Source organism: Furipterus horrens, unplaced genomic scaffold (assembly GCF_987537825.1).
Source record: "Furipterus horrens unplaced genomic scaffold, mFurHor1.1.pri manual_scaffold_3, whole genome shotgun sequence".
Lineage (NCBI taxonomy): Eukaryota > Metazoa > Chordata > Mammalia > Chiroptera > Furipteridae > Furipterus > Furipterus horrens.
Genome location: NW_028327173.1, coordinates 72065442 through 72089693, shown reverse-complemented (window position 1 = coordinate 72089693; position 24252 = coordinate 72065442). Strand labels below are relative to the sequence as shown.

Sequence of the window (24252 nt, the reverse complement as noted above, 5' to 3'; positions counted from 1 at the left end):
TTCCGTGACGCCGGTAAAGAAGCAGGCCGTGGAGGCCCACGCCGGTAAGATGGTGGTCACCAGGTCTTCGCGGCCTCGGGCTGCTATTCCAGCTACGTCTGCTGAAAACTCCGGGCAGAAGGTAGGAAACAGGAAGGCCCCCTCATTTCTGCTGGCTGCTTCGCAGAATCTTTCTCGGGGAGGTGGGGCGGCGGAAACGTCCCGGGAGCGGGAGGGGGAGCAGCAGGCGAGGAGCGTCGGGACTAGCCTGCAGCGCTCTTGCGTCCCAGCCCGGCGCGGGGCCTGTCGCTTCCTCTTCAGTTCTTAGTGCAGTCTTTAACGCAGTCCTAGTACGGAACAGAGAAGTTAGGTAACCTGTTTTGGGTAGTCCAGCTCTGTAATGCAGATGGATTGTTCAAGCCTTTTAACTTTACTGTTAACACTGTACTAAGGATTAGTTTTGGCCACCGAGCGTGAGCCTAATGTAGCAGGGTTGGAGAGAAGTGCACCTTTTGTCGTGGGGAGGCTGGCGGTGATCCCCACAGCATCTCCTTTTGACGTAGGGGATGTTAGAAATAGTAAAAACCGAAACCAAGGAAGCCGAGATGCAAGATTTATTAAGAGGAACCTGCCGGGCTGTCTCAAAGGAGAGAACAGCTGCTGGCGTACAGGCTGACAAGGTTTTAAAGGGAGGGATAGAGGATGACTGGAACAGGGATGGGGCGCCTAGTGATTGGTTTGGCCTGGGGGTAATGGCAGGAACAATGGGTTGAGTCTGGGGGTAACGGTGCGAAAATTGGTGGGAACAACAAGGCACTTGGTGTTCTGTTGGGTATGTCGTTCGGGAGAAGGTACTTGGTGATTTATTGGGCATGTTGCTGGGGAGAAGAATAGAATAAGGGAGTAAAAAAATCTTCTACCTCCTACTGGTGTTTTACAAGATTTGAGGAACTTTTCACTGGACTTCTCAGTAGTCATTGTTTGTGGTTTTTACTTCCTGCTAATCAGTTTATTGGGTGGGGATTTTTGAGGCTCTTACTGAACCTAAGAGGGGAGATCTACAGTAATGCCGCCTGGTGGCTCTCAGTGACGCTAGTCGTCCGCTGCCTCTGATTCAGCGATGAAGGAAAACGAGCGTTAATTCACTTAGGTATGTAAAGGGAAGGGCAGCGATCGATTCTATCGATGTGTGTTCCTAATCATATCTTTGGTCAAGTTGCTATTCTGCCTATTCTCTCTTCCCCATATGTGTTGTAATGAAGGTCCAAATGCAGGGGAAGATTCAGTATGTAAGTTTTTAATTTTATTTGTATAAATAATGGGTGGTGGTAGTGGTCGTGGTCGTTTTTGTGTTCATCTTGTTTACTGAGTTTTCTTTTTTCGGAGGTTATTTATTTATTTATTTTTAGAGAGAGGAGAAAGGGAGAGAAACATGAATGTATGGTTGTCTCTTGCACACCCCCAACTGGGGACCTGCCCTGCAACCCCCAGGCATGTGCCCTAACTGGGAATCCAACCAGCGACCCTGTATTTTGCAGGCCAGCGCCCACACTAGCTAGAGCTATTTACTGAGTTTTTTAGTGCCCTCTTAAAATTTGATCCTGAGAAGAGTGTCTCATTCACTTTGCCCATGTCCCAGTCCTACCTAAATTAACTGTGTCTTCTCTGGCTTACAGAATTCTGCTAAAAGAATTGAAGGGCATCTTAAAGGCAGGAAAGAATCTCCATCTGATGACTCAAGTACTGCTGAATCACAGAGCAATAGGAAACAAAGTCCAGTCCCTAAAACTCCTAAAACTGAAAAGAGCAAGAGCAAAACTACAGGCTCATTACCAGAAATGAACAAACCATCTACTGATGGAGAGACCTCTGAGGCAGAGTCGAACTGTTCTGTGTTCGAGCTCCAGGATTCCATTTTAAGAGTAACTAGGAGAAGGCAAATCTTAGTTGCACGCGACCCCCTGTCCAGTGGTCGGAAAAGGCTGAAAATAACTCCAGTAAATGAGTCTCATACTGAAGAAGGCTCTGAAGCAGAATCGCTCATTTCAGGTATTTCTAGAATTGTGCCTTCTACAAGAACCAGAAGTAGGGCTAAATCCCTAACAAATCCAATCCAAGAATCGGAAACAGGAGCTATTTCTGATGCTGAGTCTTCATGCTCAGATATTTCTACATTTTCCAGAATTGCAACTAGGAGAACAACAAGGAGTATGCAGAGGAAATTACAGGCACAAATAGAGGAGAAAGATACTAAGATTATACCAGGAAGTGAAAAGCAAATGGCAAATACACCTGTGAATTCAGAGGATTCAGGTACCAGACAAACGTCTCAAGCAAGATCACTTCCTCAGATAAATAATCCAAATTTCTCTAATAAGGAAATCCATAATGACTTTGATGATGCTTCCATCCACAAAAAAACAGGAACAAAATCAACAGTGCAAGAATACCAATATCTAAATACGAGAGAAGAAAAACAGGCCAAAGAAATAACAAAGCACAGTTTTAAGAGTTTAGATAAAGAAGCCAAAGGAATGATAAGTAAAGGAAAAGGAATTAATGAGAACAATTCTGAGGTGAGTTTTTCTGAACTTCAGGATAGTAGCCTTCAGCAGTTAGCTTCTCAAAGGCAGTCAACACCTCAAAATAACAAAACCACATCAAAGCCTTCAAATCGGAACAGTAAGGCTGCTATGAAATCATTAGCTCAAACATTTGCAGTTGTGGAAATAGGCAGATGGGTTGAAGAGAGAAAGAGCACCATAAAAACAAATGACTTCATATCTAGTAATGATGAGGGTAGTGATGAAGAAGCGTGCACAATTATAGCTGTCAATGACATGAATAAAGAAAGGGATGTAGATTTTGGGTGTGATACTGAACTGTACAAATCTGAGCTCAACACATCTCAGGATATGGGTGATTCTGTTTTATTACTTCTCAGCAGCGATGAAAGCCAGCAGCCTGAAAACAGTGAGACCGAAGAGGACACTGTGTGTTTTATTGAAAATAGTGCTCAAAGGGGGTCATTAAATGGAGACTTAGAGAATAAGTTATGTGACAATGCATTGTTTGTAGTTGACACAACTCCTGGACTAAGTGCAGATAAAAATTTTTACTTGGATGAGGAAGGCAAGGCAAATGAGAGTGCCACTGAGGAAGAAAAAGAAGAGCAAGGAGAGGATGAAAAAAGTGAAGGAGAACCATCAGACCAAGACAAAAATAAAGATGATGAGTGTAGTGATGAAGACGACTTACTAAATGACACAAAGTCTAAACTGTAAGTTTTACCTTTATTTTAAAAAGTTTTTGATATCTATTTCAAAAGACTAATTTACTGTAAAAATATAAAATATTAGAAAGCATGGGAATTGATAGATATTGCCTCAGGCTCTGTATGAAGGAGCTCTTTTATCCAGTATTTGCCTAGTCTCTGTGGATGCCTTTGTTAGTCATATTTTTCCCACCAATGATAGCTAAAAGTGCTTCTTTTGGTGATACTATTAAAAATCGTCTGTCAGGATTTTCCTGCATGATTGTTAATAGCAATATAAAAGGGAAGGGAAATAACCTGTTTTTTTACTATATATCGATTGTTGGGAAATTGAAAAATAAAAGCCTGAGAAAAATAATAACTTATAATCCCATCTATCCCCCACTGAAAAAAGCATTAATATTTGGGGCTACTTTTTTAGTTTCTTTTTCTCTATTATAAAGTTGTTTTTCCCAAGTACATGCCTCTGGTAGCAGTGTATCCATGAAATATAGGCATCCTTCTAAAGAACTATATATTAATTGGATGCCCAGTGAAATCAATCTCAGGGTAGGCTCAGGCATTCTTATTCTTTGAAAGGCATGGTCCTCCTTCCTAGGATAATTCCAATGTCCATTCAGGGTTGAGGAACACTGCCAAGGCACTGCAATAGAATGATTTCACTTTCCAAAAAAAGTTGTTTATCAAAACTTTCAGCTTCTCAATTTATGTGAATAATTAGGAAAGAAAGTGACTATAAGTCCAAGTGTACTTGTTTATAAAAAGAACCTTCAGTATTATAAAGTAGGGATTCTTATTCCATAAATACAATGGGACCCCTGGCCAACTGCAGAAGAGTCTTAATTTGTTAGGTCTGGGGTATGACATTTATATTTTTAAAAAGCTCCAGTGGAAAATACGGATGCTTGTCACTGTTTCAAATGTCCTTAATTTAGAAGCGCTACCAAATACTTTTGGTTACTCAGAAGAATATTGTAAATTTGAATAATTTCCAAGTTCTGTCTTTCTCATTGGTGTTAGAGATGGAAATATGTACGTTTAGTAACTCAATACCTATATATGAAGTTGAGCTGAATTGCCAGATGCATCTCCTCCTCTGTGATTCTTTTTTAATAAAAATCCTGTTATGAAATTATTGGCATATTATATGGCCTTAATCCTCTTAAAGAAAATCTGGGGAATAAATTTGGATGTGCTTCCAAAAAGCTTTTTTATTTAATTTATTATTCATCCCAGAATTTTTTTTAATGACTTTATTAGATTTAAACTATGTATTTGTTCAGTTTTTTCAAACTTCATTGTAAAAATAAGGATTTTTTTTTTGTCATTAACAGTAAAAGGGGAGAGAAGAAAAAAAGTGATTTTAAAATAGTTTCAATTGTTTCTATATTGATTTAATTACTAGATTTTTAAGTGATCATTTCTCTTTCAGTCTGAAGTTGACAAGCAGCAGCATAGACACTGGTCTGAGTATCAAGCAGTTGGGTGGTTTATATATAAATTTTAATGCAGACAAACTACAATCAAACAAGAAAACCCTGACACAGATCAAGGAGAAAAAGAAAAATGAGGTAAATTACATGAAATGTCCTGGAGGCTTTCATAAAACTAGCCAGTTACTTCTAGAAGTGCTTAATCCTTGGTAAGAGACTAATTTTCCTGCAGTGAAATCACATCAGCCTGCTGTGGTCCTTTTTACCTCCCTCTTCCCAAAACAATCATTTCTCATTTTTTATAAAGTCCTAGCTATAAAAGATGACACTTGAAAACATCAAGTAATACAGGATCAGTGTTCCTCTTCTTGCACCCACCAGTTATGATCCCAGGGATTGTGTGTGCTTTTTTTTTTTAAACTTCACTTTTAGTTCTTAACTGTTCTGGACCGTGGTGAGAATCTGAAAGGTGTGAGTGCCTGCCTCCCCCACCAGGATAAAGTGCACATGTGCACATGACATAAAACTGTACATTTAATTTCAGAAGGAAATTACAGGGTAGGTAACCTTATCCAAACCCCCAGCTTTAGCCACTGTCTTACACAGTTCTTCCCACATCTGTATTTTCTAGCCTTGCTCCCTCTTAACATCTTTCTTCAGGTCTTAGATCTAGGTGCCTGTCATTTGTTCATTTATATGTGCTCAGGCACTTGACCTCACTGATGGTTCCACTTCTGTTCCCTGCCTGAACCAGCTTCTCCTTTTGTATTCTCTATCTTGGTTAATGATGCCAAAGTCCTTCTGTGTTGCAGTCACTAGGGCTAGGCTACAGTGCTTACATACTTTCTACTCCTTCTCACCCCACTGTAATGCGCTCATGCAGGCCTTTATTTTTTATCTAGACTACTGCAGTAGCCTCCTTACTGTTTGTTCTTCAAGCTATTCTCCATACTCTTGCTAGATTTTCTAAAAATGTAATCCAATCATGATATTCTCCTGTTTATAAGTCCTTCAGTGGTTCCTCAAAGCCTTCAAGTGCCTCTGTTCCTCCAGCTCTATCCAGCTGCTGTGTTCTCACAATCAAAGACTGCTATTGTTACCTAAACATGCCCTGCTCTTTCCTGGGCCAATACAGAGATCATAGATCATTGTCTTTGGGAAACATTCTTTGACCCTAGTCCTTCCCCTAACCACCTCTGTGCTTCTGCAACAACCAATATGAGTCAGATTCATTGTTAATCATTTGTTATAATTGTTATTTTACTGAATTTTATCTTTGTATTCCTAAAACAGAATTTCTCAGCCTCAGCAATATTTATGTTTTGGGCTCGATAATTCTTTGTTGTGGCAGGGTGTCTGCACATTGTAGGATGTTTAGCAGCAGCCCTAGCCTCTACCCACTAGGTGGGAATAGCCACCCCCCTTACCACTACTACCAACACACATACACACACCTAAAATGTCTTCAAATATTGCCAAATGCTCCCAATTGAGAACCACGGTCCTAAACCCTAGAACAGTACTTAACACACAACAAGCTCTTAATAAGTTGTTAAAAGTCATACTCTTTTTCTGAGTGATAGGAAAGTCTAAGTGGTATTGTTCTACCCAGAAACTTCTAAGCCTGAACCTGAATTGGGGATGTCTGAGTTGATAATGTCAAATATTACTGACCAAATTAATATTGCTGTATTCCTGTGAACTATTTTGAGTACTAAGCAGTAGTCTTCTTTAGTTCTTGTACTGCAGGGAATGACTAATAACTGTGAGGCTTCTCTGACTATTTAATCATCCTAGGCACGTAACAAAAAATGCAGGAGTAGTTTAGGAAAAGATTAACAGATTTGACTGACTATACAAAATTTTAAAACTTAAGCAATTAAGCCTTGACTAATGTGGCTCAGTTGGGTGTCATCCTGCGAAACAAAAGGTCACTGGTTTGATGCCCAGTCAGGGCACATCTCTGACTTGCGTGTTCAGGCCCTAGTCAGGGCATGTACAGGAGGTAACCAACTGGTGTTTCTCATGTTGGTGTGTCTCTCCCTCTCTTTCTCCCTCCCTCCCCCTCTCTCTAAAAATAAATACGATCTTTAAAAACACACATACACACACACTTAAGTAATTAAAAACACCTTAACAAAGACAAGTAAAAGACCACAGATTAATATCAAGATATAAAATACATTCTACAAATATTAGGTACACAATCCTATTTAAAAATGAAAAAGAACCCAAAAGAGTACAGATATTCCCACAGGAGAGGGCTTTATGTGTAAAGATGATCAACAGCCAATGAAAACAGCCAAGAGACACCACTGACAACACACAAAAACATAATACCCTGTGTTGGTGGCAGTATAAAGAAAAGGGCCATGATTACCTGTTGGTAGGAGTTTTATACTATTTGAATGCAAGACAGTTTACCATTACAGTAGTCCTTCTCTATATTGCAGTTCACTTATCGCGGCCTCACTATATCGTGGGATTTTTAAAACTTATATTTAATTATTTATCGCGGATTTTTTGCTATATCGCAGGATTTTGCGATACTGTATATGTATGTTTTAAAGTTACATAGGTTTAAGAGTGTAGAATATGTTTAAGAACATAACTAGTGTTTATAAAAGTGTAGAAAAGGTTAATAAGGGAGTGGGAGAGGTTAATAGGGACTGGGAACGGTTTATAAGTGTGTGGGAAGGGTTTATAAAGCCTTAAAATATATATAAATACTAAAATAAGTGTAAGGTTCCTACTTTGCGGATTTTCACCTATCACAGGGGGGTGGGGAGTCTAGAACGTAATACCCGCAATAAGTGATGGAATACTGTACCAAAAAAAATTTTGAATGCCAAACTTTGGAATCTGTTCTACATAAATAATCACAAGTATGCAGAGGTGATGCTTACAGTGTTTAATGGAGAGTTTAATGGAGATGAATTAATGACAAGAAAAAATGATGTATAATAGCTATTAATAAGAAATTTGTTGCTCTATGTATAAATTGACATTGAAAGATCATCCAAGATACATTGAGTTGCAAAAAGCAAATTTATCCAGATAGTATTGTCTCATAGGTATAACATAAAAAGTATATTGTTGATCAAAATCTATATTGCTGTAAGTATTAATAGTCTAGCCAGTCTCCTCAGGTTACAGGCTGTTTTACTAACATCAAAAGAACTTACTAAAATCTAGTCAGGTTTTTTTTCACCCCCCCCCCCCTCAGGGATTTCAAGAGCCATTATGGCATTGTTCCCATTATCTTTATTTTCCAGTTGTTTTTTGCAGGTGGCTGGTTGCAGACCAATAAATACAAGTGGACATGATGTAAATCTGATATGTTCATATTCACATTAGTAAAAGAAATTTGAACTGATGATTGATTTTATAGATTTCCTAAAGTAATCCTTCAGTATGCCTCCTAAAACATTTTTTTTAAAGATTTTTACTTATTTATAGAGAAAGAGGAAAGGAAGGAGAAAGAGAGGGAAAGAAACATCAGTGTGCAAGAGAAACATCAGTGTGCAAGAGAAACATCACTGGGTTGCCTCTTGTACACACCTCAGCAGTGTACCAGGCCCGCAACCCAGGCATGTGCCCTGACTGGGAATCGAACCGGGCAGCCTTTCACTTTGTGAGATGATGCTCAACCAACTGAGCCGTACCAGTCAGGGCTCCTAAAACATTTTTATTGTAATACAGTTTACAAATTAAGGACAGTAAAAATTTTGCTGTAGTATGTCTGTATAAAGAAGTTTGATATATTTGGAATAGTCCAGTCTGAGAGATGTTTCCCTAGTAAGACAAAAAGTGTTGAACAAGTTATGTGACATTCTGAATTTTTAAAACCAATTTAATATTTTTATAGATTTTGCAGAAAGCCATAATTACTCCTGATTTTGAGAAAAACTACTGTGTCCCACCATATCGTGAATCAAAGTATCAACTTCAAAAAAAACGCAGGGTAAGTGCAATGACTCATTTAGAATCTTTAAGATTTATATGGCTATTGTGTTCAGCTCATATACAACATGGTTATACAGTTCAGAAATATATTTTCAAAGAAAATTGTCATGGATACCTGTGGACCCATAAAATATGGTTCCATAAACACATTTTACATAGATTTTCACAAAGTGAAAGTGCACTGAATGGTGCATGTAGGTACAACTTTTTCCCCTCCTTAAAAATAGTGACTCTCACCATTTAAGGTCACCGTCCAGACCTCTTGGCTTATAAGTACTGTTCACTAAAGGCTAGGAACTCTTGTCTGTTACACGCTCTTGTAGGGAACTTAACGTAGCAGCTAAAAATCTGTGGTCTATTTAGTCTGCCAAATGAAAGAATAGAAACAATTTTCTTTAGTAAAATATAAGGGATTGCTTCCACCTGGCATTTTAATAAGCATAAAGAAGTTATCAGGAGAGTTTGGAGGAAATTTGAGGAAGTTACTCCAATAATGTCTTGTCACTAATACAAAGCACCTTGGCACATGGTAGATGCTTCATAGCATGGGTTGTTTGAATAGAAAATAAAATTGAGCAAATCACTTGCTAGGAGTTTTTAAAAGAATAGATTTTAAAGAAAAGTACACAAATTTCTGGACCTTTGGAGTAAATGACTTTGGGATACCTGGGTGACTGAATAAAAGTGTTAATGTTTACATAAAAGCTTCAAAAGTGAAAGTTTTTTCTGTATTACCTCTTGTGTAGTCTATTTTAGACAACAGAAAGTCAGCAATTCTTACTAAAGTACAAAGTTAAATTTAAAGGAGACCTCATTTATAAAACTGATAATGCTTTACCTAATTTGCCAGAGAAATCATTTTTGTTTCATTCCTTAATGAAAGATGAATCTGAAGACTAATACATTCTGTAAAATAACCTTGTTTTTAATTAATGAAATTTTCTGTATGTATGTACAATTTTGAGGGAATAAGATATAGTTTATACACTGTTTATTGAAGTTTGAATTTTGTGTGTGTTTTTGAAATCTGAATTTCAGAAAGAGCGACAAAAAACAGCAGGTGATGGCTGGTTTGGTATGAAAGCTCCAGAATTGACAGATGAACTAAAAAATGATCTCAAAGCCCTGAAGATGAGAGCTGGGATGAACCCAAAAAGATTTTACAAGAAAAACGATAGGGATGGCTTTCCTAAGTACTTCCAGGTATGAAGCAAATGGAATAATGGATTTTAGCTTGGAAAGGAAGCACTGTAGTGTGATCTTCCTGTTTACTCTGAAAATGGATGAATATTTACCATGAACATCTGCTCAGGCCATGTAGTAATGGCCAGAACCCAATTCATGCAGCCACCAACTTGTAATGGCTTTCCATATAGAGAGACAGTGTTGTGTTGCAGATGGTAACCAGGTTTGTAGGTCAGCTCTCTAAAAGTTATGGAACCTATAAGATGGGCGTTCCATCTGTGACTGGTACTAGCCTAAGAACAAGAATTCTTAACAGAATGGAGGACGAAAGGAAATCATTTACACCAACTCTTCTGTTTTTCAAGGTAGAGGGGTATCCCTAGGAAAATTCTGAAAATAAGTTAAAATTGGTTTTCAGAGTGTTTTCTGATGAAGTCCAGTGGAGTCATTCCCTGGGAGCGCTCAAGTTCATTTTGTTCTTCTTAACTACCTTTCACATCACTCAAAGGACTCATTATTATAATGGTCCTTTGCCTCCAGGTCTGCTCTCCCTTATAGTCCATCCTCCACATGTAACCAGTCATCTATCCTCTAAAACGAAAAAGGGTAATCTGTTCAGGATACACCTGTTAAAGGTATCACAGATATCATTCAGCGATACCTTCAACAATTCTTTGTGACCTATAGGGTAGAGTATCTACCATTTGATATGGCCCTTCATAGTCCCAGTCTGCACCCAAACCAGGTCACCTTGCCTTGTCACAGAGCCCTCTTAAATGCGGACAAACTTAACTACTCAGCCTTAAAATACGCACAGACTGTTGTTGCCATTTGACTTTGTATGTACTTGGCTCTCCCATGTGTACTTGGTGGAATTTTATCCATATAAACCCAATCTAATATGTCATCCTTTGGGAAACCTTTCTCTCTTAGGCAGAATTGGTCATTTAGTTTTTAGAGCATCTGTAATGTTTTGTTTAGCATTATACAGTGTTATGTTTTAATTTTTTAGTTACCTGTCTGTGGCTTTTCCTTTTAAGACTCTGGGCTACTTATTGCCAGGGACCAGCTGATAATTATCTTTGTTTCCCTATACCTAGGACAGTGCCTGGCACATAGTAGACACTTGGTAAAATTTACTTGGTTGAATGTATGAACTAATTCTAGAGTGGTCAATAAGAAGGTTCTAAGCTGGGAGCATTTATAGTAATCTAGGGGATCAGATAGAAGGTGTATAGTACAATTTATCAATTTCATTAAATGGGAAAGCTAAAACAACTTCTAGTTACACTATTCATGAAGAATTTACTGTCTAGCACTAAACTATATAAAAGGAATTTTGGATTTATTACAAACTAATGAAATGTCATTAGGACCTAATGCAGATTGAATAGGTGATTTATTTTTGCTTTTAAAGATGGCAGTTATGTATGCTTAAGTTTTCATTCCTTTCAGTAAATGCATGTTTTAGAGCTACCCTGAAATAGGAAAGCAGGTATTGCATGACTTATATGAATCAATTGTTCATAGATTGGAACCATTGCTGACAATCCAGCTGACTTCTACCATTCACGAATTCCCAAGAAACAAAGAAAGAAAACTATTGTGGAAGAACTGCTGGCTGATTCTGACTTCAGAAGGTAAAAGAATTTATGTTTCAGTTTATAACATGTATGCTTTCCTTTAGAATACGAATAAACAAAATTTCAGATTACTTTTAAATGCTTTAGCACCCTTTCTCAACAGTACTACTTACGTTTTGGATGGGATGTGCATTGTAGAATATTTAACAACATCCTTGGCCTCTTACCCCAGTGTATGCCAGTAGCAACCCCCATTCATGACAATCAGATATGTGTTCAGACATTTTCAAATGTCCCCTGCAGGGTATAAGCATTCCCAGTTTAGAACAACTGCTCTAGGGAGAAGCTGAAAATACCTGATTAGAGGAGAATGAGCCTGCAAAGGAGACTGGGAAGGAATAGCCAAGGGGCCATTAAGAAATCCAGGAGGGCACAGTGTCGTAGAAGTCAAGGATAAGAGAATGTTTTAAGCAGGGATAAGCCAGTGGGAGTAGTTAACAAGAAATGCTGCTGAGAGATCAAATGAAATAAGAACTAAAAACTTCCTTTGGATTCAGTTAAAGTAACTTTGGCAGGAGTTTTAGGGAGTGATAGGGAAGAAAACAACTGGAGAACGAGTTGAAAATGAAGAAATGGACACAACTCTGAAGTTCTGTTGTGAAGAAGAAGAGGAGGCAGGACTAGTAGATAAAGACTTAGAGGATTTTTTTAAGATGGGATAATCTGAATATGTTTAAATGTCCTTGAAGCAGCTACATATATAATATAGGAGATTTAAAAGCATACCTCATGTAGAAACCTCTGCTAAAGTTCCAGATTGGTTTAATAGCAAAATTAAAAATATTTATCTAGGGTTCTAAAAATAATGTAGATTGTAGGTATGGAAAGCAGATTGAGCTCAAAATGTTATATAAGCTATTTAATGAGTCCAGATAATGGTAAAAAAAATTAGAAATAAGCACTATTGACATTGCTCTGATTTCTGAGATTGCCATCATCAAGACTACAAAATGTAGGTCAGTTTTTACCCACAACATGTGGTTAACACTTAGTAAGTGTTAAAAACACATACACAAAAATCTTAGAATAAGGAAGTTGGGGCAGTAGACTAGAAACGTAGCAGCCTGAAACTCATAAAACTGCAGATTAGAGGTTGTCATATCAGTTCATTGTTTCCCATACGTCGGTCATTGAATACCATTTTCAAAATCTTGTACAATTATTTGTATACTGTCTCCTTTATTTTAAAAGGAAGGAGACTTTATATTGCTACCGTAACTGGGTTTGTTAATATTTTCCTATATATATTAAGATAAACTACATTACTTAAAATGAATATTGCCCTCAATTTACATGCCAAAATATGTGAAACATTCTACTAGCCCATCTCTTTATGGAAAATTTTAATCAGTCCCCTCTGCAACTGGCCTGAGGTTTTCTCTGACCACTTTGGGATAGGGAACTTCACTAAATGTATTTAATGCATCAGGTATTCATTAATGGGAATGTCCTGGAACAGAAGAAAATGCTTTTCTGTGTTATATGTGGTTTTTGGTTTTGTTTCACTTTTAATCTAACCTTAGATTTGTTAGAAAGTCTGTGTAAATTGTGCTCATGGGATTGAGTAAGCTGTGAAGTTAAAGGGCTTAAATCAGGGGGCCCCAACCCCAATACTGGTCCATGGCCTGTTAGGAACCGGGCCACACAGTATGTGAGCTTGAATGTAATGCTCTAGAATCATCCCAAACTAGTCCCTGGTGCCAAAAAGGTTGGGGACCGCCGGTTTAAATAGCTTCTGTTTTAAAGAGAATTTTAGCAATCAGTAGCTTTAGTAATGTGATAATAGACTTAAGTGATACAGTGAATGTGCTTTAAAATAAAAGGAATTTTGTATGTTTAGAGAACTTTTAAACTTTTCATAATTAACTGTGAACTGACAGCCCTTCTTTTGTTGAAGCCTCTAGCTACTATAGCCTTTTTTTTTTTGCAATAAATTGTGCTTTTGTGTTTCCAAAGCCCAATGGAGAAATATAGTCTATAGCAGCAATTCTCTGGTCAGAAAATGTCTTTAAACTGTGAAGAATTATGGAAGACCTAAGGAACTTTTGTGGGTTACATTTATCAATACTTATAATAGAAATTAGAATTAAGAAACTTAAAAATATTTATTAATTCTTTTAAAAATAATAATAGACCTATTACATATCAACATATTTTTATGAACAAAACAAAATTAACCTAAATTTAAATTTCTTTAATATCTGACTTAAACTTGGAGTCTCATATGTGCTTCTGCATCAGTCTTCTGTGATACTACACATTGTGTAGCCTCTGAAAAACTTTCCTGCACATTCTTGAGATAATGAGCATGAAAAAAGGCAGCAGTGTTTTAGTATTCTTGTAAAATAGTGTTTACCTAATGGACCCCTGAAAGAGTCTCATTCCTAAAACACACTTTGAAAACCATTGGTCTGTGGTATATTTCTTAAGGTTCCAAGAACTATATTGTATGTTTTCAGGTAAGTGTAAATTTTTTGTTTTGCTTAGTCTTATAACATTTTTAACTCACAAAAATATTTAAAGCATTTGATATTAGCTGAATGTAGTGCCAAGTCTCTAGTTACTGAAAGTTTACATAAGCTTCCCTCTACAGTTGTCCCTTTTCCTCACTAGACCATAAGCCTCATGAGGGCAGGGACTTTGGCTGTCTGGTTCACTTCCTGTCATTAGCTCCTAGTGTGGCTCCTTACACATGGGAATTTAGTACAAATGTGATGAATAGGTGGTAAAAATGCAAAGATATAGAGAGAGAGATTTAAAAGGGGCCTCCACCTCCCCAAAATGTTACATTAACTTATAATGGTGTCTGAGGTGTCCTACTTTAGAACTAAAGATTTGGTTTTTATTTTTAGATATAACCGAAGGAAGTACTCAGAGATCATGGCTGAAAAAGTAGCAAATGCGGCAGGAAAGAAGTTTCGAAAGAAGAAGAAATTTCGCAATTAAGATTCGCCAAGCAAACCATAGTATTTACATCTCCCTTTTATTTATTTACTAAAGATGTTTTTAGAAACTTAACACCATCACAAAAGATTGACGTAGACTGACCCTATTTATAGGGATTTCTGTTTGGAAAAAGTTGATCTGACAGAAAAACAATCACATGCCCCTTTGAATAATAAGTGTGTTTATGAAAGACCCACCCATGCTTAGACCCATTGAGGGGAAAAAAGGAAAAGAACCTTAACAAGCTTAATTGACTTTTTGTAAAATTTTCAATGTTTGGTTATTTAAAGAAAATTGAATTGAACAATATTCAAAAAGTATAAAGTTTGCTAACATTCAAAAAACTTTAATATGATCAAAGACATATAAATATTGTGATGAACAACATTTTAAATAAGAGTGTGTATGTATGTGTAGTGAGAAGTGGGACGTGGTAGACGGGATATGCCCTTTTGTCAACTGTAAATTTTTTTTAAGTATATTTTATTGATTATGTTGTTGCAGTAGTACCACTTTTTTCCCCTTTGCTCCCCTTGGCCCAGTAACCCCCCTTCCCTCCAGCAATTCCACCCCCTTAGTTCATGTCAGTGGATCATGCATGTAACTTCTTTGGTTTCACCCTTTCCTATATTATTCTTAACATCCCCCTGTCTATTTTGAACCAACCGATTATGCTTCGTAATCTCTGCACCATTTCCCCATTTCTCCCCCTTCCCCTCCCAGCTGATAACCCTCCAAATGATCCCCATACCTATGATTCTGTTCCTATTCTGGTTTGCGTAGTTGGATTTTGTTTTCATTTTTTTATATTTGGTTGTTGATAGTTGTGAGTTTGTCGTTTTAATGTTCATATTTTTTATCTTTTTTTTCTTAAGTCCCTTTAACATTTCATATAATAATGGCTTGGTGGTGATGAATTCCTTTAGCTTCACCTTGTCTGGGAAGTACTTTATCTGCCCTTCCATTCTAAATGATAGCTTTGCTGGATAGAGTAATCTTGGTTGTAGGTCCTTGCTTTTCATCACATTGAATACTTCTTGCCAGTCCCTTCTTGCCTGAAAAGTGTCTTTTGAGAAATCAGCTGATAGTCTTATAGGCACCCCTTTGTAGATAACTCACTGCTTTTCTCTTGCTGCTTTTAAGATTTTCTCTTTATCTTTAGGTTTTGGCATTTCAATTATGATGTATCTTGCTGTGGTCCTCTCTGGGTCTAGCTTGCTTGGGACCCTCTCTCCTTCCTGGACTTGTATGTCTATTTCCTTCACAAAATTTGGGGAGTTTTACTTCATTATTTTTTCACGAGCTTTCAATTTCTTGCTCTTCCTCTTCTCCTTCTGGCACCCCTATGAATTGGATGTTGGCACGTTTTCAAGTTGTCCCAGAGGTTCCTAAGCCTCCTCATTTTTTTCAATTCTAGTTTCCTCCTTCTGTACTGGTTCACTGTTTTTCCTTCCTTATGTTCCAAGTCATTGATTTGAACCCTGGTTTCCTTCCCTTCACCATTGGTTTTGTGTGGCTTTTCCTTTGTTTAATTTAGCATAGCCTTCACTTCTTTCCTTATGCATTTGCCATACTTAAGCATATCTGTCAAGCCTGTGAGCATCTTTATCACCAATGTTTTAAACTCTATATCTGTTAGGTTGGCTAACTTCTCATCTGTGAGGTTGGCTATCTCCTCGTCACTTTGTTCTCCCACTGCAACCTTGATTCGTTCCCTCTTTTGGGCCATACTTCTCTTTCTCGTCATCTTGACAGGCCCCTGTGTTTGTATGCCTCTGTGTCTTAGGTAGGGCTGTCACACCTGTTATGTTTAAGGGGCAGAGCCTTAGGTATTCGTCAGTACAGGGTGACTTGGTTTCACCAGGTTGTGGCGCTGTATGTGGGGGAGGGGTCTGAGAGGGAACAATGCTGCCTGCCCAGCACTCACCCCTTTTCCAGGGCACTTCTCCCACTTCCGTATGGACTTGCACCTCTCTAGCCGTTGCCCTGGCTGTGATTCCCAGAGTGGGTGGCTCTGCAGACGTTCTAGGACCACATGAGCCCTTAAACAAGCAGACTCTGCTGAGAGACTGGCAGTTTCTTCCTCCGCCCCAACCCCCACTGGTTTGCACAGTCAGAAGCAATGAGGCTTTATTTTCCCTGGTGCTGGAACCTGAATTGGGTGATCTGGTCTGGTGCTGGGAGAACTCTCCAGGTGTCCCTCCCTACTTTTTAAAATGTGTGCCCCTCCCAGTCGCTCTGCTCGTCGACCGTAGCTGTGTATTCTGCTGTCTTACTTAATTTGTAGGACCCAAATTCAAAGCCATGTCCTCTGAAGAAGGGAAGCTCTTTGTTGGAGGGCTCAACTTCAACACCGATGAGCAAGCTCTGGAAGATCACTTCAGTAGTTTCTGGCCAATTTCTGAAGTGGTCGTCGTCAAGGACCGGGAGACTCAGCGATCCCGGGGTTTTGGATTCATTACCTTCACCAATCCAGAGCATGCCTCAGATGCAATGAGAGCCATGAATAGAGAGTCTCTGGATGGTCGTCAGATCCATGTGGACCATGCAGGCAAGTCAGCCCGTGGAACCAGAGGGGGTGCCTTTGGAGCCCGTGGGCGTGGTCGCAGCTACTCTAGAGGTGGTGGAGACCAGGGTTATGGGAGTGGCAGGTATGACAGTCGACCTGGAGGATATGGATATGGATATGGAAGGTCCAGAGACTATGGAGGCAGCCAGGGTGGTTATGACCGCTATTCAGGGGGAAATTACAGAGACAATTACGACAACTGAGATGAGGCATGCACACCTAATGTAGATACACAGGGAATAAAACTTCTGATCCAGGATCGTCCTTCCAAATGGCTGTATTTATAAAGAGTTTTGGAGCTGCACTGAAACATCTGTTTTAGTACATAAATGTATTTTTGAATTGAGCTCCCAAGGTAGCTTGTTAAAGACCTTTTAGAAAGTTCCGTGTGGTGTTTTTTTTTTTTTCCCCTCCCATTCAAAGACAAAATCTGGGACATTATTTAGTTTAGGCTCAGGATTCTTGGCCACACACACACACACGAATGTTTGACCAGACTTTTTTTTTTCCCACCCCCCAGAAATAATGTGCATCTAGGGACATTTTCAAAACTTATACAGTGTTTACCATGGTTAGGAAGCAATTTCCAAATGTAACTATAGGAAATCAAGAACATGATTACTTTAGAGGTGTTTTTTACTGAAGATCACTGCCCTGATTATGTAGATGTTTCTTAAAATACTTGTGAATGTCATATTTTTTTAATACTGGAAGAAAAATATTCTCTTGTGTTTTCATGTAGCATTTAGGATGTCCTTCATGGAGCCTATTAAAAAGATGAAACCTAAAAAAATAATAATAATAAAAATAAAATGTGTGCCCCTGCTTTCTGCTGGCTGCTGCCGCCACTGCACTGCATCCTCTCCACCCTGGCTCCGCTCCTCCTGTCTGGATGATTATTTCTTCTTTATATCTTTGTTTGTTGGACTTCCATGCAGTTTGATTTTCTGGAACTTCTGGTTGTCTCTAGTTTTGAGGTAGTTGTAGTCCTTCTTAGTTGTGCAGGGAGACGCAGCGAGTCTGTCTAGATGTCAGCTGTAAATTCAGGTCTGGGAAATACAAGTACAGCTATCTGAACTGTCATACAGAAATCTGCTTGTGGCCAGTATAATAGTCATAGTTGAAACAAAAGGAATGGTACATAAGGACATAAAAGTAATGAGGACTACCTAGAAAGTTTGGGTTAAAGCTGATTAAAAAGAAGGGCCTTCAAAATACCCAAACATCCTGATCAATTTCCAAAAAAGCCTGTCTTATTCTCAAGTGTTTTTAAGACAGCTTATTTAAAAATGCCTACAACACAACTAGTTTTTTAAGTGAGGAAACCAGGAAAAGGGAAGGGAGGATGGAAGAAATTAGATGAAGCCAGGGTGAGTTAATAAAACAATTCTGTGAGACTTTAATAGTTGATAAAGGTGGGCCCTGAATATTTTGGCATCTAACACAAAAATTACTTCTGTGTCAGTGTTCTGACACAAGATAACACCACCTTATAGAAGTATTCCTGTTATTAATAAGATCTGACAAAATGTCCCTGGGTCTCCCATAATAAGGATGTCAGATGAGTGGCAGTACTTGGCTGTCCAGAGGATAAATTGGCAAGGTTTTTAAGAAAAGAGAGGGGTAAGGGGCAGAGAGGCTATATAGAAAAGTTCAATAAAACCCTGAGTAAGGTGTTTTTTGGGGGGTGGGGGGGCATAAATTCTTGAGATCCCACTCTTAGAGCAAATTAGAAAACATGCTCATGAAAAAAAGTGACTACTGTTGTTTGAATAACTATTACTAACATTTTATTGGAAGTTATCAGTAAGGATGAAAACAAATTCTTTCTAGGTAACTGATTCCACAAGCATCTAATTAAAATGTAACATTCATCTTGTTACACAGTTTAGGTAACCTTGCGTAAACCTATGAGGTGGGTGCTACTATTATCCTCATTTTGTAAGTGAGGAAAGTGGGGCACAGACAGGTTAAGTGACCTGCCTAAAGTCACAGAGCTAGTAAGTATAATGCTGTCACTTTTGTTTTGGTCTTGCACTATAGCTATCTGCATATCTTTTTCATCATCACCAACAGAAACTGCTGAACTTTTCCCATTACAGTTATAGGACACATGATTTTTAGCTGGGAATGTCGCCACCCAGGGGAGGGGGAGGGGAAGCTAGATTCCCACCTTTTCATACAATGCAAGCAAAAGTGCCCTTCAAAGAGGGTAAGTTTGGAGTGGGGCTCTGTCCCTTATTTTCTCCCAACTAACAAGTGTGTTGATCTGATGATAGAAGCAGTCATCTTAGAACATGAGGTGGGAGCTGATTTTTTAAGGAAGAAACAATGAGGAGGAGCCTGGATCTCTCATGATCAAGTAGCTGCCATTCTCAGGACTTTGACAGGAGAGAAAAGAAGCCGATAGCCAAATCTACTGCTATTTTGAGTTTTCTGTCACGCAAAGCCAAAACCAATCCTTATTAGTGGACTCACTAATCCATAGCTGTCTGTTCCTAACTAGGATGAACTCTTTAAGAAAATATAATTGGTCTCAGTCTTATTTCCTTCCAACATAGTTCCTTGCACAAAGCCAGTACTCTAAAAATAGCTATCACATTGAAGGTGAATGAAGATATATATATATATATATATATATATATTTATCATGTATATACATAATACATATTTTTTGCTTTTATTGAAATATATTTTCTGGGCAGTGCCTGCTACCTAACTCAGTATGGCCTCTTTGGTACTGAAAGCTGGAGAATAAAAAACCAGTAACAAATAAGCCTGGATATTTTTGAATGCACAGTGCATTGGAACTAAAGGCATTAGGTACACAAGAACTGTGGGGGCTAGGAATGGCAAAAGCTTGACCCAGGAACCTCAGGGAAGTGGGCATAGGCTGCTATAGATGAAGTGGCCAATAACTAAGGCCAGCATCTCCAAGGTGCACTCAGCACCACGTGATGGGATGTAGAAAGCCCCAGATCAGCAGGACGTTGAAATGAAACCACTTCTGGCTACTAGTCTTTGAGTCTGTATTGGCCATGAGTGGCAATAAGATGGAATGTCACCCTTCGCGGCAGCTCCCACTTTTTCAGTATCTTACTGGAATCCTGGGTGTGTGAGGCAGAGCTCTAAAAGAACACGAAGAAAATCGGTCCTCAAACATAGCACCTTCAATTTTCCCTTCTCCACCTTCATGCTTTTATCTCTGCCCTCTTTCTACTTGCCTCAGAGAGGCAGTCGTATTTCCATCATTCCTAAGCTAATCCTTTCACCTTATTCCCATTAACATCTTTGCACTGTAATTTTCTTATCCGTAAAATGAGGGTAATTCATACTTCTTAGGATTTGGGAGATAACTAAATGGCAAGTGTTAAAGTTGTTGGCATAAATCAGGTGTTTAGAAAAAATGTGAGGTGTTTCCCTTTTCCTCTTGACTGCCTTCACTAGAGGAAACCTGCTTCATCAGTTCTTTTTTGTTTTTTTTTTACATGAACAAAATTTTAATACAGCTCAGGTAAATAAAATACTGTACAGTGTAAAAGGTCTAGAAACTAGGACTTCAAGTCTCGTTTTAAAACACAGCCATTAAGCGTCACTAAAAAACCAAGCAGAATACAAAACGGTCACCAGGGCCACAGTGAGTCCCTGGCAGCTACATCCCAAGGCCTTTGTGCTGAGCAGCAGCCCCCTCAGTGGGTATCACACTGATGTGCGGCGTGGACACAACCCGTGTACAGCCTCAGGGTGGGGAGGGGGGCTGCATCGGGGTCCCGCTGGTGCTCGGGTATTCTCAAACGAACAGGCTACATAAGGCCAAGAACTGGGGAAAAGAACAAAGGCCAAGAACTGGAAAAAAATAACAAAGGCCAACAATTGGCCACACAAAGGATTAAGTTGGAACGTGTACCCCCCCGCCCTCCCGCCCCCCACTGTCCAAAGCCCCAGCCTTCAACTTCTGGGTTCTGGTTCTTCCTAGGAGCCGTACTTGGATTCTTGTAAGTTTACTGTGAAACGCTGTCCACGATAGTGCCTTCAAGCTTGGTCTAACCGTGGCGACTTCTGTGGCCCTCATGTACTGGGGTCTGATCTGCCCCCCGTGCAGAGCTCACAGGTCAGCCAGTTGAAGTATTCTAGAAGATCAGGATATTCACTTCCATAGGGTTGATGATAATCTGTTTGGCCAGCATTTTTTTGTGATGCTTTTTGAACTCCTCCTCATCTCCTTTCTGAACCAGCATGAAATGATCTAGGACAGAGTTATGCTTAAAAGACTCAGAGGAAAGGACTTGGAAGATGGGGTGATTCACAATCTGGCCACAGCCTAGGAAGAGAAATGACCTCTTTTCATAGAGTTTCTGCATCTCATTCATAAACTCAGCATTCTTGAGCACACTCATACGCCGTGGAATATAGGACGATGCTGCGAGGGTTGGTGTAGACACCATGGAGGTGGAACACGCTCCGCTTCCGCTTTCCCTGTGCCCACTCAAGGACCTTTTCGTCATCAGTGAGGTCAAGGGATTCAAGTCGTTTTCCCTGATCTGCTGCATACAGCTCTAGGATGTTATAAAAATTTGTAGCCAAGCCAGGGCTCCGTTTTCCATCAGGTTGAGAACTGACTGAAGCAGCTGTTTTCCAGGGTCTTCAATCTTTGACCCCAATCCATGAAATACTGCATATAAACAGTCCTTCAAAGACCTGGATGCAACATTACTAGTATAAGGAGAAAGCTTAAGAAGAAGGTCACGGGACACAGGAACAAGATGCTCGTCTTTGTGGAGACGTTTCTGAAAATATCCGCTGGCATCCTCATCTAGAATTCCAAATTCAATGGCAGCATCCAGTAAGGCCTGGATTAAGCCCTTCCAGGATTTCAGGGCTGGGACCTGAGGTGCCACCTCAGCACTGACGCCTGTTCCAATCACCAGCACGAGCTCCTGGGGATTCTTACTTGTCAATCCCAGAAACAGCATCTGGGGGTCAGAGAGGCAGTCGTTTTTCCATCATACCTGAGCTAATCCTTTCACCTTATTCCCATTAACATCTTTGCACTGTAATTTTCTTATCTGTAAAATGAGGGTAATTCATACTTCTCAGGATCTGGGAGATAACTAAATGGCAAGTGTTAAAGTTGTTGGCATAAATCAGGTGTTTAGAAAAAATGTGAAGTGTTTCCCTTTTCCTCTTGACTGCCTTCACTAGAGGAAACCTGCTTCATCAGTTTTTTTTTTTTTTTACATGAACAAATTTTTAATACAGCTCAGGTAAATAAAATACTGTACAGTGTAAAAGGTCCAGAAACTAGGGCTTCAAGTCTCGTTTTAAAACACAGCCATTAAGCGTCACTAAAAAACCAAGCAGAATACAAAACGGTCACCAGGGCCACAGTGAATCCCTGGCAGCTACATCCCAAGGCCTTTGTGCTGAGCAGCAGCCCCCTCAGTGGGTATCACACTGATGTGCGGTGTGGACACAACCCGTGTACAGCCTCGGGGTGGGGAGGGGGGCTGCATCGGGGTCCCGCTGGTGCTCGGGTATTCTCAAACGAACAGGCTACATAAGGCCAAGAACTGGGGAAAAGAACAAAGACCAAGAACTGGGGAAAAAAAAACAAAGGCCAAGAACTGGGAAAAAAACAAAGGCCAACAACTGGCCGCACAAAGGATTAAGTTGGAACATCTCCCCCCCCCCCCCAACTGTCCAAAGCCCCAGCCTTCAATTTCTGGGTTCTGGTTCTTCCTAGGAGCTGTACTTGGATTCTTGTAAGTTTACTGTGAAACGCTGTCCACGATAGTGCCTTCAAGCTTGGTCTAACCGTGGCGACTTCTGTGGCCCTCATATACTGGGGTCTGATCTGCCCCCCGTGCAGAGCTCACAGGTCAGCCAGTTGAAGTATTCTAGAAGATCAGGATATTCACTTCCATAGGGTTGATGATAATCTGTTTGGCCAGCATTTTTTTGTGATGCTTTTTGAACTCCTCATCTCCTTTCTGAACCAGCATGAAATGATCTAGGACAGAGTTATGCTTAAAAGACTCAGAGGAAAGGACTTGGAAGATGGGGTGATTCACAGTCTGGCCACAGCCTAGGAAGAGAAATGACCTCTTTTCATAAAGTTTCTGCATCTCTTTCATAAACTCAGCGTTCTTGAGCACACTCATACGCCGTGGAATATAGGACGATGCTGCGAGGGTTGGTGTAGACGCCATGGAGGTGGAACACGCTCCGCTTCCACTTTCCCTGTGCCCACTCAAGGACCTTTTCGTCATCAGTGAGGTCAAGGGATTCAAGTCGTTTTCCCTGATCTGCTGCATACAGCTCTAGGATGTTATCAAAATTTGTAGCCAAGCCAGGGCTCCGTTTTCCATCAGGTTGAGAACTGACTGAAGCAGCTGTTTTCCAGGGTCTTCAATCTTTGACCCCAATCCATGAAATACTGCATATAAACAGTCCTTCAAAGACCTGGATGCAACATTACTAGTATAAGGAGAGAAGTTAAGAAGAAGGTCACGGGACACAGGAACAAGATGCTCGTCTTTGTGGAGACGTTTCTGAAAATATCCGCTGGCATCCTCATCTAGAATTCCAAATTCAATGGCAGCATCCAGTAAGGCCTGGATTAAGCCCTTCCAGGATTTCAGGGCTGGGACCTGAGGTGCCACCTCAGCACTGATGCCTGTTCCAATCACCAGCACGAGCTCCTGGGGATTCTTACTTGTCAATCCCGGAAACAGCATCCTGGGCTTTTTGGTGGGGCGTGTGCCATCACCGTCTGTATCAGAGGCTTGGTTCCTTGTAGAATCCATCAGGTTTGAGACTGCAGAGCCGGGTGTACCCTCAGCCAGGAGAACGTGCGCCTGCTTCATCAGTTCTTGAAGGTAACACTGTCTCTTGGTGTTCTTCCTACTTCTGGCTACCCTCTTGGTCTCTTTGAAGACCTCATTCTTTGCCTATCCTTCAAATGCCTGTGCTCTGGGCTTCTGTCCTCAAGTGTCATCTCTTCTCACTCTACACTCTCCCTGCACGATCTTGTCTATGTCCAGAATCTTAAGTGACATCTATCTGTAGGGTAATGAATTTCAAATCTCAAGCTTAAATCAGTCTCCTGAGCTCCAGACCTTCTCTTCTGTTCCTCCCCTCTCTTTCCACATACCTGTCTTCCTTTAGTTCTTTCATTCAGTAAATAAGTTTATTATTGAGTGCTTGCTATGTGGTTGGCATTGCATATCCACTGACACTACATCTTCTCCGGAATGT

The 24252-nt window shown here is 39.8% G+C and overlaps 1 protein-coding gene and 3 pseudogenes across 1 annotated transcript; 2 read left to right on the top strand and 2 right to left on the bottom strand.

The window, feature by feature from the left end:
* The first annotated feature begins 14 nt into the window (after positions 1 to 14).
* On the top strand, positions 15 to 14791 carry DNTTIP2 (deoxynucleotidyltransferase terminal interacting protein 2). Its single transcript, XM_090269753.1, has 7 exons — positions 15 to 121; positions 1656 to 3259; positions 4686 to 4824; positions 8555 to 8650; positions 9691 to 9855; positions 11368 to 11477; positions 14333 to 14791. Exons 1-7 carry the CDS (start codon positions 50 to 52, stop codon positions 14424 to 14426), a joined length of 2280 nt encoding a protein of 759 aa, XP_090125879.1. The 5' UTR covers positions 15 to 49; the 3' UTR covers positions 14427 to 14791.
* Positions 14792 to 15465: 674 nt separating this feature from the next.
* LOC150015304 (RNA-binding protein 3 pseudogene) lies at positions 15466 to 17862 on the top strand (annotated as a pseudogene).
* Positions 17863 to 20924: 3062 nt separating this feature from the next.
* LOC150015303 (protein FAM118B pseudogene) lies at positions 20925 to 22089 on the bottom strand (annotated as a pseudogene).
* Positions 22090 to 22830: 741 nt separating this feature from the next.
* On the bottom strand, positions 22831 to 23857 carry LOC150015302 (protein FAM118B pseudogene; annotated as a pseudogene).
* Between the last annotated feature and the right edge of the window lie 395 nt (positions 23858 to 24252).

Excerpts from the sequence above, each read along its gene's own strand:
- DNTTIP2 (XM_090269753.1), top strand. The coding sequence starts at position 50 with ATGGTGGTCACCAGGTCTTCGCGGCCTCGGGCTGCTATTCCAGCTACG. Across the intron at positions 9,856-11,367 it reads GCTTTCCTAAGTACTTCCAG|ATTGGAACCATTGCTGACAA; the intron begins GTATGAAGCAAA and ends AATTGTTCATAG. Across the intron at positions 11,478-14,332 it reads GCTGATTCTGACTTCAGAAG|ATATAACCGAAGGAAGTACT; the intron begins GTAAAAGAATTT and ends TTTTATTTTTAG.